At 40.2% G+C, this 19,137-nt stretch overlaps 1 protein-coding gene across 1 annotated transcript in view; it reads left to right on the top strand.

Annotated features, from left to right (window-relative positions):
* KCMF1 (potassium channel modulatory factor 1) overlaps positions 1 to 19,137 on the top strand; it is a 75,172-nt gene that overhangs the window by 52,943 nt on the left and 3,092 nt on the right. Inside the window, exons 5-7 of the mRNA XM_064572261.1 lie at positions 12,042 to 12,143; positions 14,871 to 15,045; positions 17,378 to 17,660. Of these exons, the coding sequence (XP_064428331.1) occupies positions 12,042 to 12,143; positions 14,871 to 15,045; positions 17,378 to 17,660 (560 nt within the window). The remainder of the gene's footprint in view (positions 1 to 12,041; positions 12,144 to 14,870; positions 15,046 to 17,377; positions 17,661 to 19,137) is intronic.

Raw genomic sequence — 19,137 nt, 5'->3', positions numbered from 1 at the left:
GATTACAAATACGGATTATTGAGGAAGTGTTAGGGTGGCGGAAGAAACATGGGAAGTAGAAAAACTTTTCTTTGGACATAAAAGGGCATTGAGAAGTGACTCCTGAAATTTTTCTTAAATCTTCCATTGGAGCTTGCACTGCAGCTAACTAGAAAGCCTTCAGGGATTTTGTTGTTGTTGTTAGATGAACCATGCTGCTACGTTTTATTAATAATATGTAGTTAATCTTCTTTCACTGCTTTGTTTAGTAAATCTCTTGTAATTTATCTGTAGAATATTATGCTTAAAAGGTTCACAGCACTTTTTGGTTTACCAACATTTTCTTCCCACTTCCAGAAATTACGAACAGAATTATTCTGTTCATAATTAACGGCAGGGGTCTAATAGGTCATTGCTGGGAAATTATTGCTTTCTGTTTTTCATTTGATGTATTTACTCATTTTCTTTACTCTCCGGAACGGGGGTTAGGGTAAGTGGCCAGCATTTAAGTGCTCTTCATTTATGTTAATGATATATTTCCCTCCCTTTTTAATGAAGACCTAGATGTGTTTATAACAGAATGAATTATATTTGAAGTAGCGTGGTTGTACCGTGTTCCATGTATAAGAAATAAAAAATCAAGGAGAAAGAATGATTTTTGGAAATTTCCCAGAGACTGACTTTTGATAATTTTATTTGAAATAATAACTCTTGGGGCGCCTGGCTGGCTCAGTTGGAAGAGCATGCGACTCTTGATCTCAGGATGGTGAGTTTGAAGCCCACGTTGGGTTGTAGAGATTACATACATATGTACATACATAAACTTTAAAAATAATAATTCTTAAGGAGAAAAATGACAGCATAAAAGGACCTTTAAGTTTTTTTAATGATTCAGAATAATTGGTTTAAGCTTATAATTTACTTAATATTTAAACAGTTGTTTGTCATAGAGCACAAAATAGAAATTATCATCGTTGTGGCAATCTGTGTATAAACAAATAGATGTGTTTGATCTCTAAATTAAACAAGCAGGAAAGTATTAGATCAAATCTGCAAACCAGATTAACATTGATAGATATGATTTATGCATGGAGGCTTTGAGAAGTGACATATGTTTTAAATTGTCTGTAGGACTTTTAAGACTTGATCATCAATATATCTGGTTTTTTGTTTGTTTGTTTGTTTGTTTTTTTGAGACAGAGAGAATGAGAGACAGAGAGCATGAGAGGGAGGAGGGTCAGAGGGAGAAGCAGACTCCCTGCTGAGCAGGGAGCCCGATGTGGGACTCGATCCAGGGACTCCAGGATCATGACCTGAGCCGACGGCAATCGCTTAACCAAATGAGCCACCCAGGCGCCCTATCTGTTTTTTTTTTTTAAGATTTTATTTATTTATTAGAGAGAGAGAGAGACACAGTGAGAGAGGGAACACAAGCAGGGGGAGTAGGGAGAGGGAGAAGCAGGCTTTCCTCTGAGCAGGGAGCCCGATGTGGGCTCCATCCCAGGACTCTGGGATCATGACCTGAGCCAAAGGCAGACGCCTAACAACTGGGCCACCCAGGCTCCCCAATATGTCTGTGTTTCATTGAGAGACCATTTTATTTTATTTTTTAAAGATTTTACTTATTTGCGAGAATAGAGTGAGCAAGAGAGAGAACACAAGCTGGAGAGTGGAGTGCAGAGGGAGAGGGAGAAGCAGACTCCCTGCTGAGCAAGGAGCCCAATGCAGGTCTCAATCCCAGGACCCTGGGATCATGACCTGAGCCAAAAGTAGACGCTTAACTGACTGAGCCACCCAGGCACCCCAAAGACCATTTTAATATGTAGGTATATAGAACTAACTTCCCAACACATTTATTTCCTTATGAGGACCAATAATGGTGGAGTGAACCACAATTTTTACACATCTTCCAATTTAATTTTATAAACTTTCTTAAATACTATAATTCCCTATTTACCCTTTTAATCAGATAATCAGGAAAAGTAAGCATTTAAAGGCAAAATGTACATTAAAAGAAAAAAATAGGCTTTGACTTTTACTGCTTGCATTCTTCTTTATCAAAAAATGCAGTTGGATGCTGTCTGCTTTTCTGTGAACTAACAAGGGTATTTTATTTAATAATAGTGAAGAAATACATAGGATTTGAGAAATACAGTTGCTCCAGGCAACCAAATTGTCACTGCTCAGCTGTATTTAGCCAGAGAGATTGTAGAAGGTTAGGATTTGGTACTTTTATCATTTGTGCTTTTTGTTAGTTTTCACCCAAAACACTTTCTATTTTATAACTCACCTTTTTCTATCTTTAGTGTTTGGCTGTCTTTGCATATTTTAAAATAATAGTTATTTTGAACACATTTACTTGTTTAAAGTCAGATCATAGTATTTTCCATTTTAAGGGTGATGTAGCCATTAGTGTCCTGGCAGATTTTGGGGTCGTGAGCAGGGAAGGAAATGATAGACACTTTGGGGGTTCCAGGTTTGTTCTGGGATAATCCAATATGCATGTGTTATGATAATTTTAAAAGAGGTTTCTATGAGAAATCAGTTTCTCAAGATGATACAAAAACCAAGAAGGGAATTACTGAAATTATTGAGAAAGTGAGATAATAGCTTTTCTAGGAAGGTGTCCCTGCCTGGTATTTGAGAGTATGTTGTTATCCCTGGGTAGGCTTTTCATTACTTCTGCTTTCTTCTATGTTGAAGTTGAATTAAAACCCTGTAGGGGAAGGGAGAGAGGCAGTTTTCTGAAAGGAAACAGTGCTTAATGTGCAGGGGGGCGCGGGGCGCTCACTAAGACAGCAGCTGTCAGACACATTGATTTTGAATTCTTTTTTTCTTTAGCCACTGGTCTGGTTTCTTCTCTGTCCTCCGAAATACTGGTTTGTCTAGTTCAGTGTCCAGACAGCTAATTTCAGGTCAAAGAAATGTTTTGCAGGGTTTGTAGGAAGATTTGTAGGGAAGATGGTACAAAGATGGAGCTCTCTGGTAACTGTTGGCAAATTATAAGGTGGTTCAGAAGTTCTTTAAGCGCATTTCAGCCTTGCCTCTTCTCCTCCCACCATCCTTTCTTTTCCTGACCTGCCCCTCAGATTTAAACAAACAAACAAAACAACAAGCAAACAAACAATAAAACAACAAAAACTGATTAAGAAAATTATTTGAGGGGCGCCTGGGTGGCTCAGTCGGTTAAGCGTCTGCCTTCGGCTCAGGTCATGATCCCAGGGTGCTGGGATCGAGCCCCGCATGGGGCTCCCTGCTCCATGGGAAGCCTGCTTCTCCCTCTCCCTCTGTCCCCGCCCCCATTCGTGTTCTCTCTCTCTCTCTATCTCAAAGAAATAAAATCTTTAAAAAAAAGAAAATTGTTTGAAGACACCAGTCTTGGTATTTGTAGCTGAGGTCATTTTTTTCTAAGAAGCTGTAGCAAACTTGGCCTCACTTGACAAACTGGTTATGCCCTTGAGAAGAGGAACATACAAAGCTTCTGTCCTCGTCAGACTGTAACTTCAACTCACTGTAAACAACATAAACCCACTAATTTAAGTAGAGTTTATTTCAGATTCTTCACAAAAATGATTACTTGCTTTAGAGCACTGCCTCCCTGGCCCTGGCCCCCTGCAGCTTTCAAATTCTTATCGACACCACTAAGCCGTGCGAGCTTCCCGTTTCCTTTTCTTTCTCAAAGTCTACAAGTAAAATATATAGCTTACCCCAGGTTAGATGGAGAAAGTGGTGCTTACAATGGGATTTTTCTTCTAGGTAAGTATGGGTGCTTATATCTAGAGTGAATTGTGGGCAGGATAAAGAAAAAGGACAGCTCTGGGGCGCATGGGGGGCTCAATCGGTTAAGCGTCTGCCTTGGGCTCAGGTCATGATCCCAGTATCCTGGGATCGAGCCCCACCTCAGGCTCTGCGTTCAGCGAGGAGCCTGCTTCTCCCTCTCCATGCACCTTCCCCACTTGTGCTCTCTCTCACTATCTCTCCCTTGCTCTCCCAAATTAATAAAATCTTAAAAAAAAAATAGAATGTGATTAAAAAAGGAAAGAAAAAGGACAGCTCTGAGTTATTTTTAATTGTTGTGAAATTATATTTTTTTGTTTTATGAATTCCCAGGACATCAGCATACACATACAATTTAAATTTCTGTCTAAAAAAACATATTTAAGGGGGCACCTGGCTGGCTCAGTTGGTAGAGCACATGACTCTTGATTTCAGGGTTGTGGGTTCGAGCCCCACGTTGGGTGTAGAGATTACTTAAAAATCTTTAAAATATGAATAAATAAAAATTTTTAAACCCAAACTTATTTATTTATCTTTAAAGATTTCATTTATTTATTTGAGATAGAGTGAGAGAGAGAGTAGGGAGGAGCAGGCTCTCCACTGAGCAAGGAGCCTGATGCTGGGCTCAATCCCAGGACCCTGGGATCATGACCTGAGCCGAAGGCAGACTCTTAACCGACTGAGCCACCCAGGCGCCCCCCAAACTTAGTTATTTAGGACTTTTAAATCATGTATAAAAATGTAAGGAAAATTAAGACATATATGTAACAAAAACTCCCTAAAATAAACACTGTTCTTTAGAAGCATGTGACAGCTCCAACCTAAGCATTAAAACGGGGAGAATGGAACTGAGAAGAAAAATAATTTCAGTATGAAGTAACTCATACTTAATTATAAGTTAGTTTCAGTGTTCCACTGCAACAACAGAAAATTAGATTGTAATCCAGTTGAACGTGTGCTCGTTCAAATCTGGAAGGTACCTATATCTGTATTGGCAAAGTGGATGGCTAGAGGTGCAAGTGGCTACAACTTAGATAGTTCTAGAAGGCCCAAAAGGAGTTAGTGACCGTGTAGCATAGATTTTCCAGTAGTGCTTTGTGTATATCCTCAAAGCAAAACTCCAGCATTAAGTCTTATATTTATTGTATTTGCAGATTTTATAAGATGTACTACTTTTAATTGGGCAGGAGATCAAAAACCTGAAGTTACCAATTAGCCTCAGCAGTAGTTAGCTCAGTAGAATGTCAACTTTTTTTTTTTTTACTGTAAGGATTAAAATACTATGCGTATGAAGGTTTTTTTATGTGTCTTGGCTTTAAATTCTAACAGCTTTTTGGATCATCACTTTTCAGTAGAAGAAACTCTTGTTAAAAACACCCCATTATATTACAGGTGATCAGAAAACTCTGCCTAACAGAACAAGCCTGGGGTATTTCTAGAGCTGAGTTTAAGAGCCCATCAAAAGAAGAGACATGAATTGTAACCCCATTTGAATAAATAATGAGAAGTACATCCCAGTTTTTTGTTTTTGTTTTTGTTTTTGTTTTAAAGATTTTATTTATTTGACAGAGAGAGAGACAACAAGAGAAGGAACACAAGCAGGGGAGTGGGAGAGGGAGAAGCAGGCTTCCCGCGGAGCAGGGAGCCCGATGCGGGGCTCGATCCCAGGACCCTGGGATCATGACCCGAGCCGAAGGCAGACGACTAACGACTGAGCCACCCAGGCGCCCCTACATCCCAGTTTTTAAGAGGAGATGAAATTCATATGAAATTGAATGGTGGCAGGTTCACCATTATTCACTTCTTGGTCATTTCACTATCTTCATTTCTTGATGATTTTATAACCCAGAATATTAAGTGAACACTGACTTGGTACTCAGTAAATACTTAATGAATTAGATAATCCATAGTAACAAAATTATACAATATAACAGATTTAACCAGTGAAAACTTTAATTAACTTTATGGCCACCTGGACTTCATAGCATAGATCCTTTAACTGGAAATGGGGATGCAGTTGTAAAGAGGGGCACAGGAGAAATTGTGCTTATTGCAGTTCAGAAGGTGCCTGTATCTTGAGCAACACTCACTAGGTTTTGCTTACATGTTTTCATTTAAATTTATATAGCCTACACATGTAACATAAAAAAAAAAGAAGACCCCAACTTAAAAAGATGCTATTTTTGTAAATGTCCTTTGGACACCTAGCTTGAAAGCAGAGCATAGTAATAAGCACATAGGTTGGTAGAACACATCATGTGGTGAATTTTGATTTCAAAGCTGGCTTAGGGAAAGCCTATGTAACCTTGTATTAGAAAGTTAGTATAGTATTAAAACAACAGAGGAAACCTATTTGACTTGAAATTGTGTTTTTATCTTTCTTGTGCTTACGATGTGTGGGGGGGGGGCGGGGGGCAAACTTGCATAAGGATGAAAAAATAAACAGCTTTTATGAGCTGTGGCAGTGATTCTTCACTACACCTTTTTTTTTTTAAGATTTTATTTATCTGTTTATTTATTTATATATTTAGTGAACACGAGTAGGGGAAGGGCAGAGGAAGAGGAGAGAGAGAATCTCAAGCAAACTCCACGCTGAGCTCAGAGCCCGGCACAAGGCTCAGTCTCATGACCCTGAGATCACAACCTGAGCCGAAATCAAGAATCAGACGCTTAACTGACTAAGCACCCAGACTTCACTGCATCTTAATTTTGCTCCAGAACCGGTAACTCCTCAGATGCAAGAGCAATACCTTTCATCTTTTCAACCATGATTAATGTCACAACTTGACCCACAGCTGTGATAGAGAAAAGGAACAAGGAATGGGGAAAAGGAGAAGGAAAGTTCAAGTGATGACTGGACAAAAAGCAAAGAAACAGGAAAATGGGGGCTGTAGATGGGCATTACGTGAGAAAAAGTGTGGGTGCCTGAGAGAAATTTACTGAGTTATTAATTGTTAAAGCGGGAGAAGGGTGAGGGGAACACAACATTTACTTTACCCCACTTCTTTGCCCTCAGAAGGATAATGTCAGAAGAAAGTCTGTTCTAGATCATTCCTGGGTCAGTTATTAAGGACAGCTTGGAAAGGGAGATAGTTACTGGCCTTTCTCAAGATAAATGTTCATGACTCTGAATATGTCTCTCCAAGTATTAACCAAGAGCATTACATTTAATGTGTAAAATGTGAAATACTGCTTTCTGAAGTCCCTGAATTCTTGGAGTAAGGCACAATGGCTGTCACCATAACAACTTTAAAATATGGCCTCAACCCACCCAAGACTCTGTGGCACATCATAAGACCAAACTAGCTTATTTGACACAACTGGGGAATAACGCAGAAGGAGCCAGAGGGCTTTGTGACTTTACATGGGCCTTGAAAAATGGGTAGGATTTTGAAAAGTGGACAGAATGGGACAGAAAGGCATTTTTCAGAGGGAAGAGACAACACGAACTAAGATGTGGTGTTGAGAAAGAAATGTAGGAAGTAGCAGGATTGGTAAGGCATTGAATGTTGTGGGAAATAGTGGGAAATGAAATGGAATCAGCTGAGTAAGGCCAGATAATAGAGAACCGTTAAAACCAGAACATTTGTCCACTTAGTTTGGTGGATAATAAAGAGACGGTTTGGCATTTGTACAGAGGAATAACATTACTTTCTCCATCATCATGTCACACAGGCTGCTCTTTGGGAATGAAAGGATGGTAGAATATGAGTGATTCTGTAGTTCTTTTGAGACAGGATGAACCTATTCAGAATGATTGTGTGGATGAAAACAAATCCAAAAAAGAAATGACAAAGAAGCTGGGCTGCCATAATAAGATCACGGTTGCCAAAGAAATGATGCATCAAACATTTGGTGTTACCAGAAAGTAACAATAGAAGATGATACAGGGAAATCACTGCTTTTGTTTTTTTGGTTTTTTTTGTTTTGTTTTGTTTTGTTTTAAAGATTTATTTATTTGACAGAGAGAGACACAGAGAGAGAGGGAACACAAGCAGGGGGAGCGGGAGAGGGAGAAGCAGGCTTCCCGCGGAGCAGAGAGCCCAATGCGGGGCTCGATCCCAGGACCCCGGGATCATGACCTGAGCCGAAGGCAGACGCTTAACTGACTGAGCCACCCAGGCGCCCCGGGAAATCACTGCTTTTGAACAGATACTCAAAAGAAAATGTTTCTCATGGATCTAAAATTAGTCAGATAAAAGAAATGCATGAGTTTATCAAGTTTGTGATCCAGAAACCTAGACGAGAAATACCAGTTGCCAAGGCAGTTATTTCTCTTAGAGTGTTTGCTGTTGACAAGAAGCGTAATGTCCCAGAATCTGAGTTCAAGGGCAATTTCAAGTGGTCTCGGAGGATGATGCTTCAAAATGGGTCAGCCTCATGGTAGAGAACCAGTCTAGCTTCCCCCCTCTCCGCCCCCCAGCATCCGCTGAATGATTTTGGCGCAAGACCCATCTCTCTGTGGTGCTGCAGTCCAGCTTCAGGTGAAGCCACGTGATGTGTGGGGCAGAGAGGTTTTTTAAATGCATTTTTCTGTAGCAGTGAACAGAGTGGGCAGAAAACTTGTTATGAAACCTACCCCCCCAAAAAAGGACAAAAGGAGAAGAGCTCACCACATCTGTTGTATTTGAGGCTCTGCACATCAGCCAGAGAGAGAATGCTCTCCATGTGAGTGTGTGAGCTCAAGAAAGGCTGCAGCGAGTGAGAACTTGCTTTAGACTAGTTGGGGGTTGTATGGGGAAGAATGTGTGAAGTTCATGTTTAAAAACAAAAACCAAGCATGCTGATTTTAGGTTATTTTCTTATGGACATAGCCTGTCACAGGGAAAAATGTTCTATAAATGTAGTACTGACCTGGCATATGTGAAATAATGACTTCCGAAGATATGGTCTAGACATTGGTAACCACCTGTGTTAAGAATTCACACTGACTGGGGCGCCTGGGTGGCTCAGTCAGTTAAGTATCTGACTCTTGGTTTCAGCTCAGGTCATGATCTCAGGGTCATGAGATGGAGCCACACATCAGGCTCCGCCCTCAGCATGGAGTCTGCTTAAGTTTCTCTCTCCCTCTCCTTCTGCTCCACCCCCTGCTTATGTGCCCACTCTTTCTCTCTCAAATAAGTTAATTAATTAAAAAAAATCCAGGGCGCCTGGGTGGCTCAGATGGTTAAGCGTCTTCCTTCGGCTCAGGTCATGATCCCAGGGTCCTGGGATCGAGTCCTGCATCGGGCTCCCTGCTCCTTGGGAGCCTGTTTCTCCCTCTGCTTCTCTCTCTCTCTGTCTCTCATGAATAAATAAATAAAATCTTTAAAAATAAATAAAATAAATAAAATTTAAAAATTTTTTTAAAAATTAAAAAAAAATCCATGCTGACTGGTGCTTGCTGACAATCATGCACTGGGGCCACGTGGAAAATTGGGAACTCCATTATGTTTTTGGCATGGGATTTCACCTCAGTACATTGATAGAGGCTTCCAAAGGGCTGCAGATAAAAAGCAGGACCGATGGTGAGCTTCACTAGTGAGATGAAGCAGAAGAGGAAGACTTAAAAAATAGCAAAGACAAGACTGCAAATAAATAGCAAGGACATTTGTGATTAAAAATTTGAGCAAGATGATAGTAAGTAAAACAACATTTCGTGTTTCGTTCCACGGGGTAAAAATATTTCTTATTTTTCAATACCATTGTATATTTAATCTGTATTTGCCAAATTTATCTAATTGTAAGATCATTGGGACCCTTGTCAAAAACATAGATTGTCAAATCTCCTAGAATCAGTTTCCAGGCATGGGCCTAGGGAACTGTATTTTTAACAAATGCTCCAGATGAATTATATACTCAGCCAATTTCAGGAAGCACTGAGTTATGCCAATTCAATGTGCCTGAATGTTGGCAAGTTGTCATATGTTAAGCTAATGTGTTACATGGAATTTTCTTGTTCAAGTAATAGGTGTTACTGTATCATGTGGCAGTAGAAGTACGGTAAATATTAATGTTGACAAACTCATAATTTTAGAGTTAATAGCTTATCCTTTGTGTGGAATTTTCCTGTCTTATAAAAGGTATTAGGTATCATCATGTGGAAGTAAAGACACTCAAAACTAAACGGTATTCCACATCCCTATCTCAAAGTGCTTTTCTAGTTTACAGACTATTGGTCCTGATAAGGGCATTCTTAGTACATTTGGTATCTGTACTTTCCCATCCTGTCTTCCTTCCAGGAATGCAAATCCTCAAGGAGACTTTTCTCATCTAAGAACATTTACTGAAGTACTGAAACTTCTACAGCTATCTTTGTGCAGTTCAAGTTGTACATAGATTTTATCCAAAGGTCAGCCTTAAGGAAATATCTTAGAAGGAAGGCACCTTTTCCTCTTAACAGTTATTTTTTCTTTGGATAAAGATTTTATACTTGCAATCTGTGGTATTGTAATAAAACTATACATAGTCCAGTACCTGTTAAGTGTTGCAAAATAGAGAGTCTCAAAAATATCTAAACTGGCTTGTTTGTTTGATTTTTAAATAACTGGTGGTTGTTTCTGCTTCTCCAGACCTGTTGGTCTTTTTCTTGTAAGCAAGTCTGGTCACAGTTCCCAAACAGGAAACAAATCACACTGTACTGCATTTCTCAAAAACTGTTGACAATCTAGCTAGGCAAGACAGAAACACACAAAAAATAAGTGTACCAGACATTGCCTGTCTGATACAGACAGTAACGCCTAAGTTCCTAGGAAAGAGTTGAGAATCGGTAAATTTATGAACTGATACAATTGCTGTTCTCTCTGACAGAGGAAAGAATGTCTGACCACCTTTCTGGCATCTTCTAAGAAAGGCATGCACATGTCTGTCTACTTCTTTATTCATTTCCCTCGCAGGCATCTTCCTGTGTGACCCCCTACTTCTTTTGCACACTGTCGTGCCTAAATGTAATTTCTCATGAGCATCTTTAGATTTTCTTGAGGATATGTCTCAGACTCCTGAGGCAGATATAATCAGGACAGCTGACTGGGCATAAGAGCATCTGGGATCAAATCAGAGTCGAACTCTCAGGGGACTCCTGCTTTCTGGTCAGGAGAGGATGGGGATTTGTGTTGGCTTAGCCTCTGGGAATCAGTTTGTTTTCCCCTCTGCATCCCAGGGTGGGCCTTCCAAGTCTCACCTTGCCCCTGCCTCCCCATCTCTGCCACTCTCGTCTTCTCCTCTGCCACGAGCAGGGAGCAAGGTCAAGTGAGTGCCTGAATTTTACTCAGGGGAAAGAATTGAGGCACACAACACTTGTATTGGCAAGATGAATCACATATCCCATCTTCAGCTCTTTTGTCCCTAGAGAGACACAAAACTCTGTACGTTTCCCGGGGCTTCCTTTGGTTGTGTTCCTTTGCATCAGACCTTTCTTCTTGGCTCTGTTCTTTAAAGTTCTTCATACCCCAAGGCATGGCTGCCACTCTTAGAACATCACCTGCCCACTTGGATTTCTAGAAGAGAAAGGGCCTTTCCTCTGAAAGTGCCTCGTTCTTTCGATCCTTGCCCTCTTCTCCTTATTGCGCCACCTCCCTTGAAGCTGCTGTTTCAAAAACAGAATCCCCAACCTATGAGTCTCCCCCGAGTGCCGCCTGTGTACACGCCATTTCATTCCCCCTTTGTCCTGTCCCCGCCCCGAGACTCACGGGAAGTTAGGTCTTCTGCTCCTTGGCCTTTTGTTTCCCCCCCCATTTTCCCTTGGAAGTCCTGCTCATGAATGTATAGAGCGCATTTGCACATTATCGTAAACATTGTCTTAATATTTGAGTTTGTATAGCTGTGTTTTAGTAAGAGCTTTGCTGTCGTATTTGGAGATTGGACCTCAAATCTAGCTTACTTTGGGGATGCTTATGTCTGTCTTTACCATTCAAGTCTGGACTTAGTCAGATGGGAATGTGCACTAAATAGCACATCTTAAAAAAAAATTTTTTTTTTTTTTTTTACATCTTAAAATTTTTTTATGGAAGCTATTTTGCTAGACCATGTGAATGCATTGGCCAGGCTGTTAGAAGGCTTTGCCAGAGCTCGTGTTTGAGCTGTTTGTTGAGAACTGTTGTATCTGACCCTGAGAGCTGGTTTGGTTTAGTTTAAGCACCAGCGCAGACGTGCTGTAGTTCATAGTCCGGCCTCTGGTGCTTTTGATGAGTGCACGATCTCTACTGTGTTTTTGACTGGTTGAAACTCAATTATAGTAAAATACTCATCCAGAAAGATGTCTGATCAATATTCATCTATTAAATCTGCTTTCTTTACTTTCATTTCAGATTTGTCCAATATGTGCAGCATTACCTGGAGGCGATCCTAATCATGTCACGGATGACTTTGCAGCTCATCTTACACTTGAACACAGAGCCCCTAGAGATTTAATATCCTTTTAAGAGGAAGAAGGGATAGAGTTGTTTGTAATGTTTGTTATTTTGATTATTTTTAAGGACAGTATACCTGAAGAGAAAAACTAACCTCGAAATTAGTTTATTTGACCATTCCTACCAAAAGTGACTCAGTGTGGAGATGGAATTTATCTCTTTTTATATGCTATGACTGTCACATGAACAATGCTCATTAAGTGAAAGTTGCCTTGCTCATCATCTTCACTTCATTACAGTCGGATTTTTTTTAAGACGGTTTAACTGGGTTATAAGTTTTCAGCAGGGTGTTTTCATACAAAAGAGGAAAATGCTAATCCAAATTAAAATCTAAGTAAATATAAAGAGAATTTATTTGCTTCCCCTCCACGTGCTCTGTTGCCTTATCCTGTTATCGGTGGGAGGCTGAGCAGGGATGTGTGCTGGGGCTGCTTTCCCTCTCGGAGTCCCCTTCTCCAGAGACCGCCATTCCCTGCCCAGTCTCTGAGTAGGACAGCATAAGGTCACGTCCAGCTCCAAAGTCCTTTCCCGCTTTCCCTTCTGCTTCCCCTTTGCAAGTCTCTCAGCAGTTGCTGGTGATATTCCCTGTAATCCAAGAGATGAGCGGCCCACCAGAGTAATTAAATTTGTACACTCTGTGCTGCTTGTTTCAAGTTCTGAATTGTTTTTCTATAACTATCACCTATTAACTTAGGGGTCTGTTTTCATGTAAACGTTTCAGTGTTCACTCTAGTTCAAAGCAATTCAAGAGCTAAACACCGCTTTTCTCTTTGCCAGACTTCATTCTGATTCCTTTGATTGCCTCCCAGCAATCATAATGCAACCTTAATCCCGTTGAGGAAGAAACTGATTTGATGCTTTTCTCGTTCCACAGCTCCCATTCCTTGCTTACAGTTTCTAATTTTCTAATTGGAAATATGGTCCCTCGGAGTTAGGGGAAGATGAGAAAACTAATGGAAAGATAAAGACCTGGAACCAACCTAAGAAATTAGAATGTCAGCCAGACCTGAGCCAGTCAAGGGGCCGGTACTCACCGAACAGAGGAAACCACTTTTCCTCTCTCCTGAGTGCTGAGGACACTGAGAGTATAATGAAGAAAGCATGGGGTTTGTTGGGTTTTTTTAAGAGAGTAAGAAAACCCAGATGGGCCAAGAATACTTAAGTCTTTGAGTCACTTCACATTTTACATAAAAGAATCTTATAACAATGCCCAGAGGGTTATGCTTGGTCCCTGTTTCACGCTGTCTTCATGGAGAAGCTAGGCAAATAACTTCAAACCAAGCTGTTATCCTGAACTTTTTTTTTTTACTCTGGACTTTTTCTGCAAGTTCAAGGGCCTCTAGTGAAATTGGTATCCATTCAGTAGAATGTCCCACATCATCTACATCCGTTTTTGTGAAATTTTTATAAGAATCTCTGGTTATGAAGAGAAGATTAAATTATGCAAAATATAAGAATAAGAAGGCATATGTTACATGTTAGATTCCTAACGAGTATTATCATGAGGTTCTGGAAAACAAAATGTTGACTTTGCAGTTATCCTGGAAATACACTGATTTTTCAGGTACTCAAGTGCTGCTGTGGGGTGACTTTGTTTGTCATGAGGGCGTGGCTTCTCTCCAGGCCTCGTAAGCACCAGAACTTTTTTCAACTGTTCTGATGGAACTCTTCCTAAAGTGTACTTTTTACACCCAGGTGCTTTTAAAAGACGAAATACAGTGATCGTAACATCACTTTCTGTAGAACCCAAGCCATGGTCCTGAATACCATGATGAGACAGTGCACATTCTGGTGGCCCCTGAGGGCTTCCTGGAGCCGCTCAGCCTTTCCCTCAATGACTCCACAATCATCAGCTGAAGACCAGGAAGCCAGCAGAAAGTGATTCTGCACGATACAGATGTTCTGTGTGCTACTTTGAAAGAAAAGTCTCTTTTACAACAAGAGCTGGCTTTTCCCACCCATCCACAAGTGTGGAAACGCAAGATTGTCTTCATGAATTTGGGCGGCCGTGTGCTCTTCGGGATGTTCTTTAGTTTGAGTCGGCTACAGAAGATTGGGGCGGGCGGGGGGCGCTGGCAATGTGACTTGTTGAGAAATGTGGTATTACTCTCTGTATATCCACTTCTACAAGAAATTCAACTCTAGTTTTCTGTTTTGTAGCAGCATTGAAGAAGAACTTGAGGACAGATCAAAAACTAATAACCAAAAGGAGTCTTTTACTCCTGAATTTTAATTATTTCTACTGCTCCTTTTTCACTACAGATGATAATTGAGATTTGATTAGCAGAACTCTCCTTGGGTATTAAAATTGATGCTTATTAATTCTGGTTACTTCCATATGAACATATATGAAATTCAGTACTGAGGTTAGGGTAAGGAGACGCCTCACCTGGGTGTCTGACCCGACAGCGCCTTTCACCCCATCTGGTTACTGTAGCTGGAGCCTAGGAAGAAATTTCTTCCTACCTAGAAAACCTTTTTCCCCTTTGAAAACACACACACACATACAATATATACACACTCAATTCATTGCTTTATATGTGAGCGTCTTTTTTTAGAGTTAATAGCCCTCATAGATATGGTTGTGGCGTTTGCATTTTAAATTAAATGTGCTGTTTTTAAATGTTTACAATTTAGGAAATCTGCATGTCTATCTAGCAAAGGCTCAAGTGATTTTTTTTTTCTTTCTGTGAAATATTTGGGTTCTTTTCTTAACTTTGGAGTTATGATGAATCGAGTGGTGTTCGACATGTACGTAGAATGTTTCACCCTGGCCGGGGATTAGGAGGTCCTCGTGCTCGTAGATCAAACATGCACTTTACTAGCAGTTCTACTGGTGGACTTTCTTCTTCTCAGAGTTCATATTCTCCAAGCAATAGGGAAGCCATGGATCCTATAGCTGGTAAGTTAGTTGCACGTTCATAAAGGAAATGACCAGGGAGGGGGCCTCGCTTTAAAAGTTTTTGGTGGAATTTGTGTTTTTAATCTCTCGTCATGCTCCTACATTCCTTCACAAAATTCCCCTAAATCTTATAATTATAAAATATTGTAAAAGTAGACAGTATAAATTAGTTTATAATTTTCTGGCATTTCCTTAAGTACTTAGAGCAGAAGATAGTAAGAAATGGTTCTAGGTTCTCTATTTGTAGCCTCTGTTGAAACCTAAGAAAATGATAAAAGATTTCAGAGTTGAAAGACCGCCAGAATCCCATGGCTTAACCTCCAGAAGCACATAGATAATAAGACGAATTGACAAGACTAAAGAATTAAGCTCTTCTCATAGAAGAAAGTAAAGTGAGAGTTTCTCTGTTCTTGGCCTTGATTTGAGAACTATATTCTTAGGGAACGTACTGAAAGCACATGTTTTAATGGCTTAGAAAAATCTTCCTTAAAAAAACAACATTTGGGCGCCTGGGTGGCTCAGTTGGTTAAGCGACTGCCTTCGGCTCAGGTCATGATCCTGGAGTCCCAGGATCGAGTCCCGCATCGGGCACCTTGCTCAGCGAGGAGTCTGCTTCTCCCTCTGACCCTCCCCCCCCTCATGCTCTCTCTCTCAAATAAATAAAAAATTAAAAAAAAAAATCTTTAAAAAAAAAACCAACAACATTTGAACATGTACTTCATAACCAAGCCCACTGGGTCTAATACATGGCCAACCCGGGAAGCCAGCAGTGGAACAGAGGGGTTGGGAGTCAAAATATAAGGCCAGAAGTCACGTTAGCCTCATACTATAAGACACACCAAGCACAGACAGGCAGTAAGGCCCTGGAAAGCCTGTACAAGTTCTGAAATGCGTGCACGTGGGGGAATAGGTATGTGGATGTTGTGATGCACCTTGCTGAACACCCTGGAACACTGGTAAATATAAATCTGTAATAGCAACTAGGAGCAGTTTTACTCATAAAGTGTTCTTAAAAATGTACAGACATACAGATATAAAATCTTAATTCCGAATGTGCTTTAAGCATTTGGATGTACAATAAGCCCTGTAAGCTGAGTTTTGGGGATTTTAAAAAGTATTTCTTCATCCAAAGGGAATATTTACCTGCTGTTTTTGGTAGCAGGCTCTAAAAGTTAATTTCTAGAAGCAAAATTCAAAAGTGAGAAGCAAAATTCAAAAGTGAGAAATTCTCTCCATTTTTTTCTGTCAGTGAAAATTAGTTTATTTTAGTGATGGACTCTATGAAAGAATGGTATAAGAACCCCTGGGATAAAACAACAGTGAGCAAGAAAACAGAAATGTACCCTGTTAATGAGTTTTAATGATGAAGAGCATTTGCCAGCCAGGGAATGTCTATGGCAGTCGTCAATCCCATGTAAGCTCAGGAGAATCACACACACACACACACACACACACACGACAAGGCAATTCCTGCACCTGACTTAGATGAGAACTCAGGGACAGAGGTCCACATTGCCCTTGATGAGTACAACCTTATTGAAACAAGAGTGTGGATTGTAACAGGCCACTAACTAGGCTGTACAGTCGGGGGCCAGTCAGCCTCACTGAGCATCACTGGCGCTGCTCATTCTAGTGGTACGCCGGTACTCTCAGATGACCGTACCTGAAAGGACCAGAGAGAAGAGGTGGGGGGGGGGGGTGCAAGGGTCACGGATAGAAATGATCCAGGCCTCTTGGGTACAATTCTGATCATCATTCAATCACTGAATAAATGTTAGAGGCCTACTAGGTGTCGGGCACTGTTCTAAGAGCTGGGAGTATTGTAAATGGTAGACTTGATCCCTGCTTTCATGGAGCTTGTGTTAAGAGGTTTTATATTATGATTGGACCAGCAGATGATCCACTTTAATTTACTAAATAGTAAGAGAAAGTATAACTAAATTAGTCCATTAAGTCCGTTAAGCAACAGTCTGTTACGTTTTACTTAAAAATAATTGTATGTGGGCTAATTATATTTCCATTCCCCATACACAACAGCTCCTACCTCCAGGAGGCATTCTAAAAGATACTGAGGGGGCCTGGCTGCCTCAGTCGGTAGAGCACGCAGCTCTTGATCTTGGGATTGTAAGTTCGAGCCCCACATTGGGGATAGAGATTACTTTAAAAATAAATAAAAATAAAAGGTATTGAGCTCCAAGCTGAAACTTTATGTTGCCAAGGATACCTGCCTATTGACAGTCATTTCTAATGTTCCTCTAAAAGAGTGATCTTCAGCGTTTTGTTTTCCACAGTATCTTAAGCAGACATTAATCGCCTTCATTTCCATTGGCAGAACTTTTATCTCAGTTATCAGGAGTGAGACGTTCTGCAGGAGGACAGCTTAATTCTTCTGGCCCTTCAGCTTCTCAGTTACAACAACTGCAGATGCAGCTGCAGCTGGAACGGCAGCATGCCCAGGCAGCACGACAACAACTGGAGACGGCACGCAACGCAACCCGGCGTACTAACACAAGCAGTGTCACCACTACAATCACACAATCCACAGCAACAACCAACACAGCTAACACAGAAAGCAGTCAGCAAACTATCCAGAATTCCCAGTTTCTTTTAACAAGGTAGGTCATTTAATACAGCTTTGTTTGAGAAGTAATGTTTTATTAAGCACTACGCAGTCTGCAATGATCTTTTCTCTTTCGTGCCTTATATATGTTCTTGGAGACTTGGCCTTTGCTCAGACCCTTAAAACTCCCGAATCTAATCAAAACTGCATATGCAGGATTTCCCCAAGAATATGAAAAATAATGATTATTTTAGAGAAAGTAGGAATGCTGGTAGTCTCGTTCCAACAGTAAATTACCATGTAATGTGAATTTTTTCCCCCTATATTGCCCATAAAACTGAAACCTAAAAAAACTGAAAACTGAAATACCATATCATTACATTTTGGGGATATATTAGGTCTATTTATTGTCATAATTAACCTTGGTTTTTTTTTTTTAATTGCCAATTTCAGTTAGCTGTGAAATATTAAAAGGTAAAAATAAATAATTTTTTAAAAAAGAAACATTAAAAGGTACAAGAGAGGATTTCATAACATAGTAGTTTTCTTCTGAGAATTTCCAAAGAAGCAGGATTTAAATTCTTAGAGTTGCCACAAACAAAAGTAATAGTTTTAAAAATGGTTCATCATGGTATGAAAAAGAGTTACCTCCTTCTGAAAACTACCATTAGCCACCAGATATATTCCTCTCTCAAGCCTGTCGGTATTTTATGTGACTTTGAAGAATATAAAGGATTTTAGAAAAAGAAGTGATGAGTAGACTTAGGCTCAACAGGTAATGAAAGTAGACTGATCTGGGCCTTTAATGGAGCAGAGAGGAATATAAAGTACAAACTGTGAAGTGAAGGAGAAAATAGTATAATGTATCAGTTATCTCCAAACTGACAGTAGAAGACAGTATTATTTCTCTGTATATTTATTTTGTGTCATACTTTTTAATATCTGTTAGTACAGGGGCACATATGCATAGTTGTAAATAATTTGTTGTGGATGCAGAATAAAAAAAATATGTGCAGACCCCTGTCTATAGCCCCAGGTTTGCCACTTAATAGTTTGAACCTTAGGCAAATCACTTAACTGCTCTTACCCTCAGTTTTATCATCAATAGCCCTTGAGTTTGGCCTCATGAGAAAGAGAATTGCTTTGAGGATGAAACAGAATTTCAGTATGTGTATGGTCTGGCTCAGTATCTGGCATATGTAGTAAAGGCCCAACTAGTGGTTCCTATTATGATCATTTGTTATGGATCTAAGGGAGAAGTTTCAAGTGGGGGAGTCTACCTTTAGATTATCTCTGCAAAGTCAATAACTGTGCTGAGTTATTACCAAAAAGTGTTGCTTCAGCATAAATCACAGAGCCACAGATGGATCCACCCTGCTACCATGTAACCTTACCTGTATGGACCTGCCAACTTGCCAGAGCTAGATACTGATCACAAATCGGAGACCTGACTGTGTATATCCACTGAGAGTTCACTGAGCTGTGGGTGGAATGAATGTCTTTGGAAAAGACCTCTTCCCATCCTTGACCCA

This window comes from Mirounga angustirostris, unplaced genomic scaffold, assembly GCF_029215605.1.
Source record: "Mirounga angustirostris isolate CCGP_5_RB_7025 unplaced genomic scaffold, mMirAng1.0.hap1 SCAF_10, whole genome shotgun sequence".
NCBI classification, from domain to species: Eukaryota; Metazoa; Chordata; class Mammalia; order Carnivora; family Phocidae; genus Mirounga; species Mirounga angustirostris.
This window is presented reverse-complemented; position numbering and strand designations above follow the sequence as displayed.